Source organism: Zeugodacus cucurbitae, chromosome 3 (assembly GCF_028554725.1).
Source record: "Zeugodacus cucurbitae isolate PBARC_wt_2022May chromosome 3, idZeuCucr1.2, whole genome shotgun sequence".
NCBI lineage: Eukaryota > Metazoa > Arthropoda > Insecta > Diptera > Tephritidae > Zeugodacus > Zeugodacus cucurbitae.
Window position 1 is genome coordinate 20916986 of NC_071668.1, and position 22605 is coordinate 20939590.

At 34.2% G+C, this 22605-nt stretch overlaps 1 protein-coding gene across 6 annotated transcripts in view; it reads left to right on the forward strand.

Annotated features, from left to right (window-relative positions):
* Window positions 1–22605, forward strand: part of LOC105216538 (CUGBP Elav-like family member 2) — a 170476-nt gene that overhangs the window by 39742 nt on the left and 108129 nt on the right. For all 6 annotated transcript variants that reach the window (XM_029043062.2, XM_054228039.1, XM_029043066.2 and 3 more), the window contains exons 3-4: window positions 12855–13204; window positions 15797–15879. In XM_029043062.2, the coding sequence (XP_028898895.2) occupies window positions 12855–13204; window positions 15797–15879 (433 nt within the window). The remainder of the gene's footprint in view (window positions 1–12854; window positions 13205–15796; window positions 15880–22605) is intronic.

Below are 22605 nucleotides of genomic sequence, written 5' to 3' on the forward strand. Positions count from 1 at the left end.
TACATTTGAGAGGTCTTGTAAAACATATTCGAAGTGAATGATAACTTTGTTAGCGATTTCTTTCAAACTTTGGGCTCGAAAGTTGTTGGTATTCCAATTTCGAAAATAATATACAGTATACTCTCGAAAAGTAAATTCTGAGAAAGTAAATAATCGCGGAAAAGTTAATCACCTTTAAGATTACACATGCACCTCGAAAAAGTAAATTTTTTAATTTACTTTTCAGAGGGTGTGATAAAAAATTCGAAACGAAGCAAGCAGCGTTTTTTACGATGTTGCAAAAACACTTACTCTCTTTTTTATCGCGTCTTTTTAGTAAATAAACTCTCATTGATCCACTGGTTTAAAAATGAAAACAATGCAAATCAGGTGTCAGACAGTCAAAAAAAAAAAAAAAAAAAAGAATATTCAAGATTTTTTCTCTTCATAGTAAATATATATGTATGTATGTAAATGTAAATATGTTTTTCATGTAAATCCATATGTTTTATTGAAGGAAATAAATCAATGAATTTTTTAAGTTTAAAAATGCATTTAATATTATAAAAATAGATAATTTATGTATATATTTGGAAAAGTAAATTATTCGAAAAAGTAAATTACCCAATATACCAATCGATTAACTTTTCGAGAGTATACTGTAGTTCGGTCTAACTTAGCTATTAGGTTGAAAGGGAAGAAAATATCAATGAAATTAGTTCGGAATAATCACAATAAATATTTATTAGTTAGTCAACCAGTGATACGAAATCGCTGCCGAAATATTTACTCAAGAACTAAACTATTTTTCTTGAGGTTCAAATTTGTGCTCCATTCAGTCATAATTTTTTAAACCAATACCTTCAAGAATAATTTAATAAATTTGAATATGCTTAACGCCCAATACATAATTAGATCTCCTTTTGTTGTGATTTCACAATCTATTGCAGCCATTGTTCGAACTAAAATTGTGTTATTATAACTCCACTATAATCAACCACTCCAGCATTATGTATGTACATCAGCCAACTGCCACCTGCGGTTGTCAGCGCTTGTGCAATGCATAATTAATAAATGAAAATTTGACAATTTAATTTAATTTCGTATCTCATCATCATTTTTCATACTTTACAACATGCAGTCAGCACAGCGCCAACTGTCAGGTGACGATTGTGGCTGTGCTGGAACACAGTGTTGTACTGTGCTGTGCGGTGCTGTGCCCTGCAGGCAGCTAAGTTATCGCTTTAGAGGCACGTTTGCGCTTATGCGCTGTGATAAACTCATTTAATTGCCACAATTTGCGCACAGTGACTGAGGGTACTGAGTTGGGAAGCGGCTGCAAGACTAATACATTACGCACACATTCACTACGTGTCTGCCGAAATGGTATAATTTTTGGTTAAAATGCAAATAATACAAAAATAACAGTTGTATGAGAGCATTGAAGCAACAGCAGTTGTAGCAAAGGAATATGATTGCGACGTTAACCGAGGGGTCTTATTGATTTAAGCTGCGACTTTGGCGAGTTGTTGGTATATAGTATAAGTTAGTATGTGTATTGGTATAAGAATTGGTATAATTGGCAATGCTGTCGGTATATATGGTATCATTTGCATAATTCCGCCATAAAAAATTTCTTTTGCTACAAAAATTTATTATCCAAAATTTAAATTCTCAATCGAAGCGCCACTTATACATACATACCTACCTACCAAGGCAGCTCGACCGTCCAAAATGCCTTGTGAACCGCAACAACACTTTTACTTGTGCGCTAATAGCGAAGCCAGCACCACAGTTAGCTTTTAGTCGCTAAGTTGTTTTGTTGCTTGCGTTTCTTTCACTGCTATGAAAGACACTACACGAAGTGGCTACGCGTTTAAAAATAAAATATATATGTATGGAAGCCACACCGCCACCCACCTGTCAGTTTGCCGTTAGGCAATAAACGTGCTGGAAATTGCATTGGCATTGCAAGTGTGTGCGCTCCAAGTTTCCTCATCCGCTTCCTGCGCTACGCTTGAACGCGCCGCCAACGCCGAGACCGGTTGTTGCGTATCAAACTCTAAATCAACATCACACAACGCCCGCAGCGGAGTCAACTCGACAAGCGAGCGGCACGCGTTTCGGAAGATGCCAATGCCAGTGTTGCCAACACGCCACCCACACTCCAGCGCTTTACCTCTCCTGCTTGCTGGCATATTAATAATTCAGGATATTCAAATGCGCGCACTGCAATGGCAATGAAGATGTCAGCAGCCATCGCCGTCATGAGAAACGCATAACTGCTTCACCGGGGCAAAACAAAAGCCAAACGTAGAGCCAGCCGAAACGCTGTGTGGCAAGCTGGATGAGCTGCTCACTCCCTGTCGTGTCGCCGCATACATACGCGTACATACCAACGCACCGGCATATCAGTCGCTTAATGAGAAAATCGCCTGTGGTGGCGCTGAGGCGGCTTTGTTGGGAGACGCGTCTCTCGCACGCCTGCCGACCCTCACCTGCTGCTGGCGCGCGGCATGTGATTATCTTCCTTTAGCGAGTGTGTGGAGTGGAGTGGTTATGCGAAATATTTCACGCGGATACGAAATCCCCGCAGGCTGTAGCAAGCCACATGACAGTTCTACTTATTTTGCTTTTGTTGTTGTTGTTGTAATTTAATAGCGATAATTTAAATATACTCGTTTTTTAGTGAATTATTTCGATATAAAAAGATTTATTCCAAAGTGGCGCAGTTGCGTAGTGAATTGCTAAAGCCGTTTAGATATTCCGAAATCTCTGGCGTACGCCTTAAACACATAAATAATAAGGTAGAAAACGAAAATCTTAAATGAAAAGGTGGTTAAAGCTATCAGGGTTGCTATTAGCTATGGGAGGAAGAAAGGTGGAACAAAAGTAAGCAAGTAATTTGGAAAATAAGTGAATTTTTTGACAACACGTGGGAGCTGAAATATATCAGCGAAATTTATGAGACAACGCGACGCTGAGATTCGAAATGTGAATGTGGTTGAATTAACAGATTTATCAACAATCTTTTGAAGACTAAATTTTTATATAGAACCCCACATTTAAAAAAGTAATGTCGAGATATTAAATTTATCATCGGAAGATATTAGTTAAACATAATAAATGAAGATAGAATATTTCTTAATCTCTTAATAGGCCGTCTTTTGTAGCTATTTATCTCATCCAGCTATTGATATTTCTTCTAACTTCCATACCTCAACTATTCTCGTTTTTAAAGTAGAAGTAAACTACTGACTTTCACAAAATTCACCAGACTCGGCGAGAAGAAAAAAACTGCTTTCAAACAGCATTGACTTTAACTTTAATTAACCTTTAAGCGTGAAAGTTATGAAGACGAAAAACCATGTTTCTTCGAAATCCTCGAGTGTCAAAAGAAGCGTGTCTGAAGATCGGAAAGACCCACATATATTGCAACCGAGGAGAGTGATTATTTGGTACAAAATCTTGTGAAGTACTATTCCAGAAATTTCATTTCAAATAATAACTAATTCTGCAGATTAATGATTAAGACTAAATGGAAGACGAGCAATTCAAATGTCTTACTTGTGTCTTGTAGCTTAAAAATTCGCCACCTAAACCGAAACAAGTGCGGTAATCGTGTTGTTAGCCGTAGATGCCATATTCGTCATATTGTTGATTTTTTTTGTGGGTCCGCTTAGAAAGTGGATATTAATCAGACAATCCTCAACCTTACATGGTCTTAAGATAGAAATGCCTTGGACAAACCTTTGATAGAAGCAATTAGAATTTGCAAGGTCTTGAAAACTGATCCAACTAGGTAGCGGTGGTAGTATTAGCTACTCTTTTGATTACTATCCTCTCTATTCTGCTTGAGTGCTGCTCTCATTTTAATATAACAATAAAATTACCGTACCTTAATCAGTAGTAGTTCTTGTTGTAGTGTTAGGAAACACTTTCTCACAAACATTTGAGGAATGCTGCTGAGTTGAAAGTCTTTGGCAAGATAAAAATATGGTTCTGTTTTTACTACATATCTAGAATGTCATATTACAGACATTTCGCACAGTCAAATTAATTAAATACTTTAAGATTATAATTGAGTAACCAGTTTTTGCCTTTCCAATAGCCGACTACTTGATTAACAATCAGCTGTTATACATTTTTAGTTTGCTGTTCATAAGAAGTTCCATCAGCTGTTTGCTCTTTTATCAATAACCACAACCAAATTGACAGCGTGGATAACAACCCGTAGAGTTGAATTAAAGTCGATTTCTATACGTTTAAAATTAATGTGATAATATTTAATTTTGTATGATAAATCGATCTAAATTAGCGCGATAATAGAGCAAATGCCGGTTAATTGATCAATTAACTTCTGTGCGAAAAGGTTATTAACGCTTGCTACTTGACTTATATTTGTATTTATGCCAGTCTCTTAGACGTATACTAGTTATGTGTTCGATTCGCCACGCTGAAAGATCTAATGAAACGTATTGAACCAATACTATTATTGAACTGTTTTCAGATAATTGAGAATGACTTAAGCGCCTTCTTCTTCTTTTAAATTAAATTAAAAAAATCGAAAATCAAAATTCCAAATGCAATTTATTAGCCTATTTTATACCAAAAATTTCGGCTACGCTTGAAAGCATATATAAATTAATAACATTTGTCTGAAATCATTGCAAATGGCGCGATTTGTTCTAGAAGTAGGATAAGAGAGAGTCGTCTAACATATATTTACACATATATATATAAATTTTTCCACTTTAATCTCCGCATACCATGCATAAATTAAGATATTAGTTACATCATGGAATGGTCTTTATTTAAAAATTCCATTATCTGCTTCTCGACCTTGAATGGCTTTTATAGTCCATGTAGATTCCAACGCAGCAGCAAACCAATAATCCCTCACCAAGTTAAATTCTTAACAAATATGCCATAAATAAATATATAAAGCCATTGTGTGTGTGCGCCCTCGAAAGCTACGGTTGAGTGTCAAAGAGGACAGTGGAGGGTTGGAGTGTGAGTGCGGCATGTAATTGTCTTTTCAAATTCGTAAGGAGTTTCCCTTGCTACTTGCTTCCTGCACGCCAGCCAGTAAGTGATATACTGTGCTATGCAACCCTCCCCTTATACATATGTCGCGCAGCAGCACAGCGGCCCGCGTTTAATTTATTACAGCAGTTTGTTACGGTGTTTCTGTCACAACAGTCTACATAAAAATGACCTATCATAAATTTAATATTCTTGCTTTATTACTTAATGGCAGCAAAACATTTTATTTACACCACACCGCGTCCCAACTCACCTCATCTTCGACGCGGACTCGCGGATGTTTGTAGAACTCTCTTTTTTTTAGTCTACTATTTTATTTAATATCCCGCTCTGTTCACGCCGAGCGCGCTCGGCTATAAATCTGCGCGTATCTGGCATAAGTAGAATATGGCTTTGTCTTTATGCCTTGTCTTCTTATATTCTCTGGTTTTTTCTTGTCTTTTCATATTTTCATCTACTTCCATTTTTAATCCATCATAGTTCCACGGACACTGGGCTAAATCATTTCTCACTTATATAATTTTGATACGATGTCGGCTGTTGCTGCCGCGTCTGACAGAGCGACGTAGCGACCCGTCGACGACCCACATAGCGCCCTCCACTCTAGAACGCGCTACGCTCTCACGCTTTGAATGCAAGTGAAATATGAAAATATGTAGGTCTGTTTGGATATTTGCATATCTAATATATATACTTATTGGTCGTTCTATCATTCGTGTTGATTTCCATTGTCACTACGTCTAATTGTCTCACAAACAGACACACTCTTTCATATAGAGAGAGAGAGAGAGAGTGTGAGATAGTGCGCTCAGTATGAAGGAAAAGCCAATTAGACACTGAAAGGAAACTAAATAATAGGGCGCAACAACTACAATCACAATTCCGATAGCCTTGACTTCAATATGTAGCCATTGTTGTTGTAAAACGAAGAGAAATTATTTTGTGTTGTCCTCCTACAAGGCAGGTTGCCGTGTGCCTTGTACTGGGTGTTAAGTGCCTTTCGAAGGCAACTTTATGATTATAAATATTGTCGTCAGCATTGTGTCGATCGAACAGCTACCGCCAACTGCTTGTAATCACCAACCACCACCACCAACTACCATCAACCACCACCACCACCTTCGCTCACGCATTTATAATTAATGATATTAATAGCACGTAATTATCATTACTGTGGCTTTGGAAACCGCCTACCGTCGGCATGATTAGTGGGTGGTATGTAGTTCTTATTGTTGTTATTTTATTTTTTCTGTTTTTGTTTTTTGTTTTTGAGTACATGTGCTTGTTCCTACATTATGCAAGAGGTGATCGATTTTGTTGTGAATTTGTTGTACCGTTGAATATAAAAATTTCAATATAAGAATTTAACAGCTATTTTCTTGAAATATTAACGGTTATTTGATTGAAGTGTTGATGGTTGGAGTGCAGCTTTTTAAAGTGTGAGGATTAAAACAATTGTTTTAACGTACATATGGCTCTAATACTGCTAAGTAGTACTATATGTTATATTTAATTATACTTATCGTATATGTAAATAGTACTTGATAAGCAAATCGAGTACATCGATAAATAACAACAAAAATAAATTATGATAATAATTTAATAATAATTGTAATTAGTTTGATAATATTATTATTGAAATCAGCCATAACTTCAGATAAGATTTTGTTATAAATTGTTATCAGTTTTATTTTATTTTTATAACTGAACATCATTTATCAAATAATATCAAAACAGGCCGTGTGACTTCAATTTATTTCAGAAATTTAAGTGAAATGTAAAGCTTTGAAGCAATCAGTACGAGTACTGATGTAGAGTAAGCATTCACATGAATTTTTATTTCCACACGAAAGAAAAAATCGTATCATGAACTTCGTGAGAATAAAAACTAATATTTAAAGCAACTTGAACGGACCCACATTGGTAGCAACTTGATAATATTTTTCTATTCTGAAATCGATGGTGGCTTCATGATATCTAGAGAATCATGCTACTATTCCAAAATGCATTATCCTTATTTCATTTGTGAAAACTCTTCACTATAACAGGATTTTCCATCAAAACCTTCAACTGTGTTTTGTTATTAGACCTTAGACTAGGTTATATGGCCCACTTAGGACACTAAGGACAAGGGCTGTTCTTGGTGAAGTCAGTAAAAACCCTAATTAGATATTTAGACTCGACAAAGCGCCGCCTACTACACATCTGCATTCGCTAATTCACTAGGCTATTCAAAAAAGTGAGATCCAAGGAATTTTAGTATTAATCTCGTATAGCACCTGGTATAATTTTCAATGGCACCATGAACCCTAAAACTAAGGATGTATTACTGAGAACGAAAACATCTTACAATTTTCCTTGGATCAGAACAATTTTAGCACTGACCAGAGTTTGCCCAACTCAACTGAAGCCCAGCTGTCCAGTAGAAAATCACAAGAGATATCCTACTTGTTCCCATTCTACTGTCGGTAAGACGGACATGCCTAGCCTTGTCAGTCATCATCCTCATCCTCATCAGTCTTACAATTTCACAGGGTTCCACTATGTCCAGGCAACCAAACTTATCTAATCATGAAGATCTAATTGGCAGGCAATGAGCAAAATTTCATTTACAAATGGGGACATTTTTCGAATATGTTAGAATTTCCTTATGTGAAATTCATGATACGAAAACACAAATATGTGAGTTAATTCATTGGGAATGTCGTTCAAATGAAGTTTACAATAAAACTGATTGGCAATTCTCGGAGGGGTGTCCTCATAATTTAGCTTTGAAATTCAGGTCGAGACGCTCAGCAGTTAATAGAGATGTAAACACCTCTTAGTTTGTTTAATCAACCATTTTTTCATCAGTACGGTATGAATCTACCCCAGATTACAAGAAATTTAAGTTTTCCGATATTCCAAATGTTCTCAAGTGATTGATTGACTAATAGCCAACGTACCGTTCTCCAAACTCTCATTCGATATACCAAAATTTTATTGTGAAAACGTTCTTAAATCTTTCGCTGAAACGTTCTCATGTTCCATCTCTCCGATATATGTATTCATTATTTATTAGAGCGGGGATGATAATACATAAACTTATGTAATACATAAACTTGGTCTATCCGTCTTGAAATATACTTCTTTGGTTGGTTCCGAGATAAATGGAATCTAAAACTTCAGTATTTTTTATCTCAACGAGGAATTTAAGAACACTAAAGAAATCTTAGATGTTATAAAGATAGAGAGGATATACTTTAATAGCACTGTACAACACTCGGCTTGGTATTGCATCAAACTTGGTTTTTCCTGGAGAGTGAGTATTTTCGAATTTAGCCTCCAAAATCCAAATATGTTCAATGTTCAAAATCGAATTTTCAAAAATTCTGCAATATTTTTTGAAATTTAAAATTTTTAATATTTTTTTTTCAAAGATCCAACCTCGACCGCTTATACCATCTGTCATTTGAGCTTGATCGAAAAATGATATTTGGTCCAATACCTAGGAAAAAGCCGATTTTGTCGCATAGTGTAATTAAACCCATAATTAAATCACCACTAGATACTTCTCATATATGGACTATACGACTTCTTCTAATCATTTATGGCCAAACATTAACTCAAACAAACAATTTCTTACCTAGCCCACTTCGTTCAACAAAGGTGCCATATATCACACCCAACAACTTGTAGCTTACGTCATACACTCGACAACTCTTCACATCATCTTGAAGTTTTATTTCAACGCGCACCATTTTTATTGTCATATTATTTCTCTCCGCTCTATCTGTGACGCATCGAAAACAATTTTAACGACACTTTGAGTTGCTGTATGGGGGTGTAGGGCTCTTACACGCATTTTACATGGATATTCAATTTGTTCATATAAATATTTTACTGCTTTTGATTTTTATTTATTTCACATTGCAGCTGCTGACGAAGATGTACAAGTATTTTTGGTGTAAAGAAATGAGTGTAAAGCATTGGTGATAAATTGTGGGTCTTATATTTATGTTTGCAACAAGAAATAAAATTTTTTTTTGGCATTTTATGTCTTAATTTATTTGTCTATGTGCATATTTTGTAATTTTTAATGGTGGACAACCCAACAATGGTGCTTAGACATTAAAATTATGTCATAAATGTTAAAAAAAAAAATTATTTATTTTTACCAAATATAATTTAATAGCGTATACTTGAATTATATTCTGCATATGTGCTCACCTGGAGTTTCCCACAGTTTACATATCCGCAACTGGCTACTTCGTAATTGCCACACAAAGTATATTTTTTAGAGCATGTGTTATTTAAATTCATGCTTTAGTAGAATATTAAATAAGCTGTGTGTCACGAATCAGAAACTGTGAACAAAGTCGGTGAAAACATCTTGAAAACAGAGTAAATAACTTTTTTATTATTATTATTCCGCCAATTACCGAATTTAAAAATTTGTTTCCTTTACTGGCAACTTCCACGATTTTCCGCCATATATAGCTCCAAGCATGATAAGAGTGGTCTCTGGATATTTTGATTCATCGAACTTCGGTTCAAACGTAAGCTGTTTCTTTCTCTCTGTTTTCCAGGTAAACAATTCTCTCATCTTCCCTCGCCAAACCATTTTATGTGAGAGAGCTAAATATTTTCTTTATATAGAACTTAGATACCTTACCTTATTACATACTCCCTTTAATTGAAACATTTTCACATATTTTAATTCAGACTTTCTTATAAAGGGTGATCCACTTCGAGGTTCTCTACTTTTTTAAAGGAAAAACGCAGATAATTCAAATTTAATGGGGAATGTTTATTATCATACGAAAGAACATTCTTTGGCATTTATTTTTTAAGATTATCTCTTTCAAATGTTGGTCGCAGCTACGTCTCAGATGGTCCATCCGCTGAGTCCAATTTTCGATGACTCGTTCGAGCGTTTCGACTGTTAACTGACGAATAACACGCCTGATATTTTGCTCCAAGAGCTGAATCGAATCGGGATTGTCCGAATAGGCTTTAGACATTATATATTCCCACAGTCTAACAATGTGATATCAAACGATCTTGGTGACCAAATCGTGAAATTATCTACTCACCGAAGTGTTCTCTCAATAAATCCATTGATTGATGTGGGAAATGGCGCCGTCTTTTTGAAACCAAATGTCGCCGAGAGCACGACATTCAATTTCAGGCATCAAATAGGCGGTTATCATGGCGCGATAACGGTCGCCATTGACGGTTACGTACTCATCGGCATCATTTTTGAAGAAATCTGGACCGATAATTTCACCGGCTCACAAACCACACCAAAAAATGACAGCTTTTGAATCTCTTGAGGTTGATCTTCGTCCCAAATGCGGTGATTTTGGTTGGTCATATACCCATTGAAACGGAATATGGCCTCATCGTTTAACAGAATTTTGCTCGCAAACGTCGGATCTTCTTGGAACTTTTCAAGAGCACATAGCGATGTGGCTTGGGAAGTTCGAGCGGCTTCAGTTCTTCCTCAAGCCGTATTATGTACGCTTTCAATTTAAGATCTCGAAGTGAAATGCGTCAAGTCGTTCCATATGTCCGAGTCCGAGTTGCCGCGAACGGCGCCGAATCGCACTCTCACCTAAGGCTGCGTCTAGACATGGTCTATTCGGTCCAATATTATCCAATATAGTATTATTGCGACCTTCATATATTTAGTATAAGTAGAGGTTGGACGAGAGAGGCAGAGAAATGTTTAACCGATTTTGTTCATATCTACATTAAGACATTATTATCCATGAAAATAGTATTTCCTAAAACACTGAAGAGATCTCATGAATTAAACGACATATACGGTCTACAGTCATCAAGAGACGGGAAATACTTCTTATTAGATGTATACTTTTAGGGTCTGTCAAAAATATGGAGCAGGTTTTCAGTTATTAGTACCATACCGCATATTGGCTTAGAATGAATGGATATCTCGAGGCAAATATTAGATTCTTTACGGAATGAGAGTTGTCGTATAGCACCATCTCTCGTTAAATGAAATGTTCAAAGAATATGAATTTCAATTCTCAACTCAAAATCTATAACTGGACTATTTTAAAGTCTTAAAAACTAGCTTTTGAAGAAGAAATCTTCCTCTCAGCGAAACCTTTTGCGAAAACCCTCATCGCCTGAACTAAGAATCCTCGCATAGTACTTTGTACTATATATGTATATACATACGTATACCCAAAAAGTCTATTAAATTCTTTCCCGAACTACGACACCACACTCACCAGCCATATCACACCTAAAATATACACATGCTCATGGTCGTATGTACAAAGTGTGGTTTCCTTGCCACACACATCCAACGCACCGTTCGCCAATTGTAATCGCCCAGCAACTAATCCCGCAAAGTAAAACTGTTTACAACTTTTAGATTAGATTAGTTCGGTAATAACAATTAGTAGATACATTTTATAGTAATGCATTGTTGTTGTTGTTGTTGTTGTTGTTGTTGCCGTAGCAGTGGCTGTTTGTTTCTTTATTTGATTTCATTTTATTTGTTTGTTTCCATTGCGAGAGCGCTTTCGTATTCGTATTCAATGCGATTTCGCCACTGTCACCGACTTATTGCCATGTTATTGCCACACAAACACACACACACACACATATAGACATATGTTGGTGTGGTCGTAGTTGCCACTGTATTTGTATTTGTATTTGTTTTTTATTGTCATTAGCAAATGAAGTTGGAATAACAATTGGCGCAGCACAAATATACTCGAACTGCAGGTCTATCTAATAAAAGTTTGTTAAAAAGTTTAGCGATTGGTTTTGATGTTGCTGCTTGCTGGTGTTGTTGTTGCTGTTGTGATTGTTATTGTTGTTGCTGTTGTTGTGCTCGTGCCAAATGATTGGAAATGTTGTGCAACAAATAAAATGGAAATAAATACTTGTGTAATAAAATAATATAAAACTTTCGTTAGCTGCTGCTGGCTGGTGGTTGGGGGTCAAAACTGGGGCAACGACGTATGTGTGTTCCAAATGAAGTTGATGCTTTTTCGATTTGGAAAATTTCGCCGTTCGTAACTTTTGGGAGATAAAACAAATTTACTTGTTAGATCATTAAATAATAGAGTACTGTTTCAATTCACCGAAGTAAATTGGTTGAGAATTTAAAATTTTAATATCCAAAAATATGTGTAAGGAAAATAGGTAAATTCTCATGAAACTTCCTTATTTATGAGAACTTCGATCCATATTTCAATATAATATGGTATGTTCTTCACAATTTTTGTATAAATTTATGCTTTTGGGGACAGTTCCTTGACTATTTTAACAAGAAAAATGTCTTTAATCGGCAGGAATTCCTTGAATCCACATCAAAAAGACCTTATAAAAGGCGCCAATGTTGTCCAAAGTAAGTTATTCGTGGTTATTTCTCCAGTAATATCTTTGAAATGCCAGAAACTGTGACCAAGTTCTGAGAAAAGGTCCTGAAATATGACGTTTACCGAATTCCATACTACTAGGCGATTTAATTCATGGTTATAATGATGGCAGATTTCATGAATAATGGGAATTTTTCATCTTTCAACAGATTGATTTGTAAAAGATTGCTTCTTTGTTCATTCCCCTCTAACTTTTTGAAGAACAACAACTCCATTTTAAAGGTTGAACTCTGGACAGATAACCTAATGATATCTAGAACTCGATAAAGACCTTTTATAACTTAGGCATATAGAAATTTTTATGTCATATATAGGATCCTCGTCTTGATGTTGTATTACGGATAGAGATCTATATCTATAGTTCTAGACATATTTTGTATTCATCAATTAAAATAGCTTTCTTCTAACACTTTTCTCCTCTCTCCACAGTGAACTAAAGTCCGAAAACGAGGACATCAACAACGCTCAACAAAATAATAACGAAACAAATCGTGCCACCGAAGCTTATACCGAGTCCATGTTGACCGATGATTGCACAAATTTAATAGCACTTTCGAACAATAACTGTACAAATGGCAATGCCGCGGATAATGCAAGCGGTGATTCTGCCGAGGAGATTGAATTCAACAAAGATCAACCGGATCCGGATAATATTAAGATGTTTGTCGGACAAATACCCAAATCATGGGATGAGACGCAATTACGCAAAATGTTCGAACAATATGGACGCGTACACACTTTGAATGTGCTGCGCGACAAGGTGACGTCGGTGAGCAGAGGTGAGTTTAAGGAGTTGGTATAATGACTAATATATTTTTCATAGAATTGAAAGTGATGTGAGTATTATTTATTTTTACATTGAGTTCCAAAAAGGTTCTTATTATTATTAATTTTGAACTGTTATAAATGAAGAGCTGACTATATAAAACACAAAAGCTTGAAGACGGTTATTGCCTCTATCGAAAACCTTTGGATATATAAGATCGTTCCGTATAAAAAGCTCAATTATAAAATCACTCAAAAGTCCCTTTCAGACTAATCGTGAACTCAACTGGGACTAGTCCCATTTTGTGCAGGAGTAGTTTGACACTAGTTGATTTGACAACAAGCCGAGTACACATATACGAATATGTAGCATACTTTTAGGCTAACAGTGTTTTAGTGAAAGTATCTTATCTGACTTTCCAATTATTAAAACTGTACGTGCGGCTCAAATATATATTCAGCGGAGTCTCTAAGGTACATATTTGATTACACAACAATAAGTGCAAGTAAGATAAGCACACGAACCTTTTATAGCACCACTATCTTGGTGAAATCACCTCACTCGGCATTGTCAGCTGTGGTTCGAATAGAAATCGTTTCAATTACTTCAAAACTGTGAAACTAAAAATTATTTTACAGCTGAGCCGGCCATTAAATTTTTAGTGCCTCTCACTTATGGCCAATTTTCCGGCCCTAAATAATGTAAAGGTGCTATTATCGTCGTCTGACTGGCGCAGTAACACAAATTGTGTGACGTTGATAAGCAATATTCAATATGCCCATATGGCTATAATACTAAAAAATGTATTTCAAATATAATAATTTTTTAATGGAAGTTGAGGAAAAAGGTTGTGCATAGTAATGTTGTATGAGAATGCTCAAGATTTAAGACTTACTCAATATTTACCTAGGAAAGTACTCCGAAATATGTTTTTATAAAATCGTGTGTATATAAGATGGATGAATAATGTCATATTCCATCCGGAATAGCTTCAAGTTTAACTATCTCTATAGTCCAACTGGAATTTCCATTTTTTTCCAAAGTTCCTTCTCATTTTTGTTCCAATCATTTAAAATTGTCCAAAATAATTCTGTAAGATTTGTTTATGGGGTAGCGTGAAATAATCCCTCCAATCATCATAAGATCGTTTTCTGTTATATTTCTTCTCGTTTAAATATCTAGCCTAGTTCGAGACCTTAATTCAAGTCAGATTGTATCCAAGTGATTTTGGTTTTGAACTCATTGGAAATATTGCGACAGTACGTCATTACTAAGACCATAAGACCATATACCCGTCCTTATAAAACAAACTTTCAAAGCTCTTATGGAGTTCGTGCTAAACATCGAAAAAGTAGGGTGAGCCTGATCTTCAAGTTTTTAAATATATTTTTTTAATGCTCCACCCGTCATGATAATACCGAACCGTAAGTTTAAATAATACTTTAAAGGAAGCAGTGAAATATTACATATGTGATTAATTTTGGACGAGCTGTATAGTATTATATTTCAGTTGTGAGGAGTCAGAATTTTCATGTTTCACTTTAATGGAGGTCTCTAGTATATAGTATATAGTATATTCCAAATTGAAGAGGGTTTCTTTAATTAGCACACTACTCGCTCTCTCATTACCACATCGTATAGAGAAGAACTACGCTTAAAGCTCGCGTCTAAAAAAATCTCAGTGTGAAATTTCAGTAGGATTAAAGTTCAATACTCGCAGTTCAATAATTTTTAGTATGAAGGATTTCATATACTTTGTTTCAATATTATCAGCTAAGAAAGTTTCGAGGAGTACAGAGCGCTTACTTTTTTAGAAAGCAACTATATAATAAGTCTTTAAACATTTAGTTATTCAGCGCTTTATTCCGCTATTAGTCTCCTCAGCTGAATAAGTGCTGAATACCAAAAGGCTTCAAAACCATGTTATACAGTTTCAGCTTATTTGTAGAATACTAAAACTCTAGCCCGGAGGCAAAAATATTCTTTGATGGCTACTTTAGAATCTTAAGTCGTCATCAGAGAACCAATTTTACTTTTTAAGATCATTTTTGTGAATATACAAATATATCGTATTTAAATCAAATTTATTTTTTAATATATTTATATTTTTTTATAATTATATGAACTAGTATTTATTCTGATATATATAAGTATTTAATAAATTAATAATATTAATAAATAATCATTTAATGCAATAAGCCACATTAAATTCTAGTGCATGTTATCCTTGTTCGGATACGATTCAATGTAGTGTCAAGTCCACGTATGAGTTAAACTTAGCTTTTAGCCACAGTAATGTAAATGTTGTTCAGTTTTTTGAATGTTCAGGTTTGTTGCATGCCGTGCCGCATATTACCAATATTACATAATTATATTAAATAAAAAAAAAATAGTACACCAATTGTCTGCCAACGTATATTACGTAATTTGAAGCAAGCATTACGCGAAATTGCATGCGGCGCTTATATTAATAATATATTCGATTTATTTAAATTGACTAATTGCATTTTTACCAAGTAGAGAGTATCCATTGTCTTGAACTGTCCACGTTTGTTTTCTGATCTATGTATTTTCGTTCTTCTTTTCCGCTTTTTCTGTGTTGCAGGGTGCTGTTTTGTTACGTATTATACACGCAAGGCTGCTTTGAAGGCACAAGATGCCTTACATAATATAAAAACACTCGAAGGGGTAAGTACCTAGTATAGACATACATACATATGAGTATCTGCCATTATCATTACTGTTTAGTATTGTTGTTGAAACGCTCCCTCTAGCCGCCTCCCACCCCTTTTTACTGTTATGTTCATTTAAATTTTTGTCTTGTGTGTGATGTGCTCAGTTTACATTGAGAATTTTTCTTTTTTGATACTAGAAAATTCGATTTAAGAATGCTTTTGATTACTGAGATTCGGTTAGATTGCAATAGTGTTAATGTGTAAGAAACTGTAAATGTAACTGTGCTTTTGTGTGATTTTGAAGTGAACGTGAAATGAGCTGAAAAGAGAGTATACCAGCTAAAGTACAGTGGTTCTATTAGCTAAACGGTTTAATAAAAAATTAATATTAAAAAAAAATATTTTTATTCATTAAAAAATAATAAAATAATTCGTCAAAATAATTCAAGAATAAATTTTTGGAATTTAAATAAATTATTTAAACAATAGCAATATAGATTCTAAGCTTTCCTTATTTCGAAATATATTACAGTAATGCATTTAGAATATTTTTGTCTTTGCATGCTTCTCATCTAATTATGCTATATATCTAGTATATCATCAAAATAAATTATAAATATTACCATCTAATCATAAAGAAATAATAATTATTTAATAAACACTTTTTCCTTAACGACTTTAAATTTGCTGTAGAGAGACATTGACAACCAGAGTTTAAAATTTAAGCGAGTTGCAAACGGAAGCATATCTGAGTATGTGTCTAATCTTTACATCAACTGGGCTAATTTGTAGCCTTTTCGCACTGGAGCTAATTGTTCAATTAAACGGCCTTTCCTGAATTAAAGCGCTGATTTATAAAAAATAGTAAATAAAAAATAGTAATAATTTTAATCGAGCTGAAAATGAAATGCATATACTTTCTTTATCTGCGATTAGCTATATTTTTTTGATAAAATAGCATTAATAATACTCGACGGTAGATGTCGCTGCTGGAAATAATGAATGTGGTTATAGAGAAAATAGCGCTCAGCTGTTGAAACTTATCAACTTCTTATGAAAAGCAAAGACAACAATGTATAACAGCTGATCGATTATCAAGTAGTTGGCAGTACGAAGCGCAGAAACTGGTTTCTCAAGTACAATTTTAATTGATCAATTAATTTGGCTGTGTGTTTTAGTTGCTTGTTTATAAGAAAATTGGATTATGCTCAATAAGTAGAGGAAATATTCTGACATACTAGTAGAATACCAAGCCAACTTACTAAAGCTACTTACTAAACACTCTTTTCAAAGATAGCTAATCTGGGTTTAGAGCTACTTTTCAGAGTTTGTCCTCTTGTCAAAGTCTCCATATTATTATATATTATCAACTAAAAAATATAGTGTTCCACAACTTAGTAGTTGCAACTTCAGCAGAATTTATTGCAACATCTTTAGCAAAAGGACTAAAATTTTGTAAGCGCACCTAATTCATTATTACTGTCATATACATAGCCCGTTTTTAAGTACTTCTTTAATCTTCCACAAACCAAGGTTACTTAAGCATCATTTCAAATGGATAGCCATTTTTGTGGTCTTCAAATTATGTTGTTACGTAGAGCTATCTAGTTCTACAAATACATTTCTATTATCATCTTTTTTATATATATTTCTACAAAAGCCACTTTCATTAGTTATACTAGAATTAGAAGTAATTACTTCAGATTGGGGAATTAATTAATGGCTTAAGATACGATTAAAGAATTATAAATATTGGACAGAAAATTAAAAATAATTACAAACAAGAAAAAACGTTAACTTCGGCTTTACCGAAGCTAATATACCCTTCAGAGGTGCATTTCTTTTAGTAACTAAGTGTTTAAGCAAATCTAAAGACGTTAGAAGTAAGTGAAAAAAAAACATTTTACTAATTCTTTTTAGCCGGGTTGTTTGCTAGAAACACTAAGGTTCTATAGTTAACCGATCTGAACAATTTCCTCGGAGATTATATTATTACCTTAGGCAGTAATCCATGTCAAATTTCGTGAAGATATCACGTCAAATGCCAAAATTTTCCATACAAGCCATTGATTCCGATCGTTCGTTTTGTATGGCAGCTATATGATATAGTGGTCCGATATCGGCAGTTCCGACAAATGAGCAGCTTCTTGAAGAGAAAATAACATTTGCAAAATTTCAAAACGATATCTTAAAAACTGTAGGACTAGTTCGTATATATACAAAGGAACAGACAGACGGGCATGGCTAAATCGACTCAGCTCAACATACTGATCATTTATATGTATACTTTAAAGGGCATCCGACGCTTCCTTCTGGGTGTTACAAACTTCGTGACAAACTTAATATACCCTGTTCAGGGTATAAAAACAGACGAAGTTTAAAAAACACTGAAAATCTGGGTCTATTCAGCCAACATACTGAATGCCCTCAATAAAATATAGCATACTTTTAGGCAACAGAAATTTCTGCTGTATTTCATGTATGGATTTGGCATGGTGTATCAATGTAGGTGTTTGTAGACTTCGAGCATGTGTGAGGTTGTGTCATATCAGCTGCTGTGCTCATGGTACACCGAGTCGTATGAGTAATCCAATTATTGCAAGGATTTTGAAATGTGTGCTAATACTGGAAATTGTATTTATTTATGGTACCTCAAGTGTAAAAAAGATAAAAGAAAATAAAAATTTAAAAAGAAAATAAATAAATACAAATAAAGATATATAAAATTGTATAAATACATCAGTTTAAAAACTAAAAGTGTGAGAAAAATATATGAAAATATATAATACAGATTATTTGTATAGAAAAAGGTGATCAAGCGAACTTTAACTTTAAATACATTTTACAATAAACACAGATTTATATTTATTCGAAAGAACACTGACAACAAAAAATATTAAAAATTAATTATATCATCAAATGCAATGTATATTCATTTTCAGCGGAATTTATAAGTAAACATTTTTGAAAAATTCGAAAATTCAATTCTTCGATATTTTTGCTCAACACTTACATACAATACATTTAAAATAAATATAAAATAAAATACAATTTGAGTTACTGTAGCTCTGTAAAGAATGCCAGCTATTTTATTTTTATATGTATGTGTGTTTGCATCATACCAATTTTAATTAATTAACTTTCTGACTGTTTTATAAGTATTTGTGTATGCGATTTCAATGGTGTTCGGAAAAAATGTTAGTTAGCTTATTGAAATTTCTATCTCATTGTGGCATGCAATGCAACGCTGCTTGAATTTACACAAATACATACATACATACATACATTCCCCGTAATGTGTTTGCAACAATTTCAAAAGAATCACTCGAATTCTTTTTCATTAAATGCGCTGAAGTGTAAAGTGGGGAAGGAAGCAAGCTACAAATTTTATACTTGCCATTGAGAGCATTGAGAAGATGTTGGAGCTGATATTTGATAAATTGATATCTTCAGGTGATAGGTGGATTTGTATAACAGTTAGTCAATTACACAGTAGAGTATTTTTCTTTTTATTTCGAATATTTTGTGAATATTTTGTCTTGTGATGAAGTAGAAAATATAGAAAAATAATGTCAGTTTCGAAAAAGTAGTCTAATAATTACTTAGTAGCAATTGTATTTAGATATAGATTTATTAAAGGGTACCGATGGAATGTAGTGCTTACAGACCTTAACCAATTTGATTACATTCTACTCGCTTGGATAAAAAAAAAACAAAAGATTTTTTACTGTATCCAAGCGAGTGCAATGGGATCGCATGGGTTAACGGTATTCAGATAAGGAATAGAACCCAGTGTTTGACCAGCGTTTACTACAGAGCGCCATCTCTTGGTGTTTACAGTCCATGTGTGGTATCCAAAACCACCTCATTATCATATTTCGAAAAAAAAACATTAATGTCGTAAGTTCGAAAATAATTTAAAATTCGAACTAATTGAAAATTAACTATATTCAGAACCCCCTACATATTTTCTTATTATTTCAAAAATAAGGAGATGCCTTAAGTTCGAAAACATAATACAATTCACTATCACTATCAAGAAAGTACTCAACTTCGAAAATTCTGAGATGCAGTAAATCGAAAACACAATGAAATTTGAACTTGTTGAAAATTATCTAGATACCCAGAACCCACTCAGTATCTTTTTTTCGAATATACAGTGATGTCTTCGAAAAATAATAAAATTCGAACTAGTTACAAATTGTCTGGATATTAAGAAGCCACTTATTTCGAAAAAAAAGTATGTCGCTAGCTCGAAAGCATAACGGCATTCAAACTAATAGACAATTATCTGGAGATGATTCAGAACCCCCTCAGTGTATTATTTTTCTTTCGGAAATGCAGTGATGACCTAAGTTCGAAAATATAATAAAATTCGTACTCGTTGAAAATTTTCTGAGTTTACAGAACGTCTTTATTGTTTAAAATACAGTGATGTCGAAGTTCGAAAACGTTAAAAATTTTCGAGCTAGTGGAAAATTATCTGGATTCCAGAATCCATTCAGTATCATATTTATTACGAAAATTCAGTGTATATGTGAGTTCGAAAGCTTAATAAAATTCGAACAAGTGGAAAATTATTTGGTTATCAAGAAAGTCTACAATGTCTTCTTATTACTTCGAAAATGCTTTGAAGCCGTAAGTTCGAAAACACAATAAAATACAAGCTGGTTGATTGTTGTATTATATTCAGAATCCTCTCAGTGTCTTTTTTATTCCGAAAATGCAGTAATGTCGTAAGTTCGAAAACATAATCAAATTCGAACTACTTGAAATTCCAGATATTTAAACCTCCGCGATTTAATTTCGAAATGCTTATAATCGAAAACATAATAATAATTTTCGAACTAATTAAAATTTATCTCGATATTAAGAACTCACTCAGTAACGTTTTTATTTCGAAAAAAATTTATCTCGAAAACATATTAAAATTCGAACTAGTCGAAAATTACCTTTGTATTCAGAACCATATCAGTTAATTTTTTATTTCGAAAATGTAAAGATGTCCTAAGTTCGAATAAATAATCAAATTCGTACTAATTGAAAATTTTCTGAGTATATAGAACGTTTTTATTGTTTTCTCTTCATTGACAGTGATTTTTTTACATTGACTTCGAAGTTCGAAAACATTAAAAAAAGTTCGAACTAGCGGAAAATTATTTGGATATCCAGAACCCAATCAGTGTCATATTTATTTCGAAAATTCAGTAGATTCGTGAGAAAGCTTGATAAAATTCGAACAATAAATTTCGAATTCGAAAAAAATATATAATTATTATCTCCATAAGCCAATTTAGCAACTACTTTCCCATGCATATCAAAGCACAATCAAATTAACAAAAAATACCACTTTATGTTCGATTATTAATTGGTTGGCAACAACAAGCACATTATCAGCTAAGTAGTTTCGAACATATTTTGGTAATTAAATTAAATGTGTTTTTTTTTTTCAAATCGATTTTTCCTTTTCAACAATTCAGAATGAACACAACGCGTGTGTGCATTTGATGGCACTATTGTTCAAATTTTGTATACTACTATGTATGTACTGAGTGTGTGTGAGTGCGTCAGGCAGCTTAACATACAATACACATTACGACTGTCATTTCAGCTGTCATGCTGTTGCAAAAACAAAACTCCACTTTATTTGACAAACACAGTGTGACTTTTGCTGAGCGTAAATACTCCAATGCAATTAGCTGTCAAAACAGCATTTAAATGCAAAGTAAACAACCTGTGAAAAATCCTTTTCAAATACTATAAGTGTGCATACACACTCACACACGCTTACTTTTATCCAGGCACAGAGACAGATACAGCCAAACAGTCAACGGCAGAGATTTGCCGGCGCACAGGTGGAGCGCTCAGCGAAATTCATTTACATTTAACACATGCTGCCACGGGGCATCTGTGTGTGTGTGAAGTGAACACGAAAATAGTAAATACATTTGCACAAATGAATTAAGCGTTTATATATAAGCTAGAGAAAGCGAGAGATTCAATTGAAGTGCTAATTGAGTAGTATACTTTTTGTAACTAGGCCGAAACTAGTCCAAAATATATGAGTTTTGGGTTAGTTGGTTCAAACCATTATTCTAGCGGGAGTATTTTTCCAGTTTCCTAGTTGTAGCCATTTTTATAATACCTAAATATTAAATTAGTATCAACAAATTGCACTAATAGACTTCATATACCAATACCGGCTTCTAAAGAATTAGTTCAACACCACTGGAATCACATTTTAGCATACCGCTATATAGGTTAGGTTAGGTTAAGGGGTAGATCTCCGCAGATGCAGAGAATCTCACTTAGGCAGATTCGACTGTCCATTGTGACACCCGAAAAACTCCTAACGGTCCTAACGAATCACTAAGACACTTATGATGCTACGAAACGCTTGGACTCTATAGTAAAGTTCTTAAGTCGACTAATGTAGATTCCAGTCACTTCGCTGGAATCGCCGAAGATATGCCAACCGAGGTGTTTTTACCTAAGTCTGTCGAATGCTGGACATTGAAGGGGCAAGTGCTTGGACGATTCCACTTCGCCATCCTCCAAACAGCTTCGGCAACTTGCGTCTCACTTGATCCTTAACTTCACCGCTTGTTTGCCTATTGAACAATCACCAGTTAGCACTCCAATGATCGCGGAGAGATGAGCCTTACGGAGCGACAGTAGCTGCAAATACCGTTTCGATCCACTGTGGGCCAAAAAGACCTCGCTACTGCGCAGTTGCTGG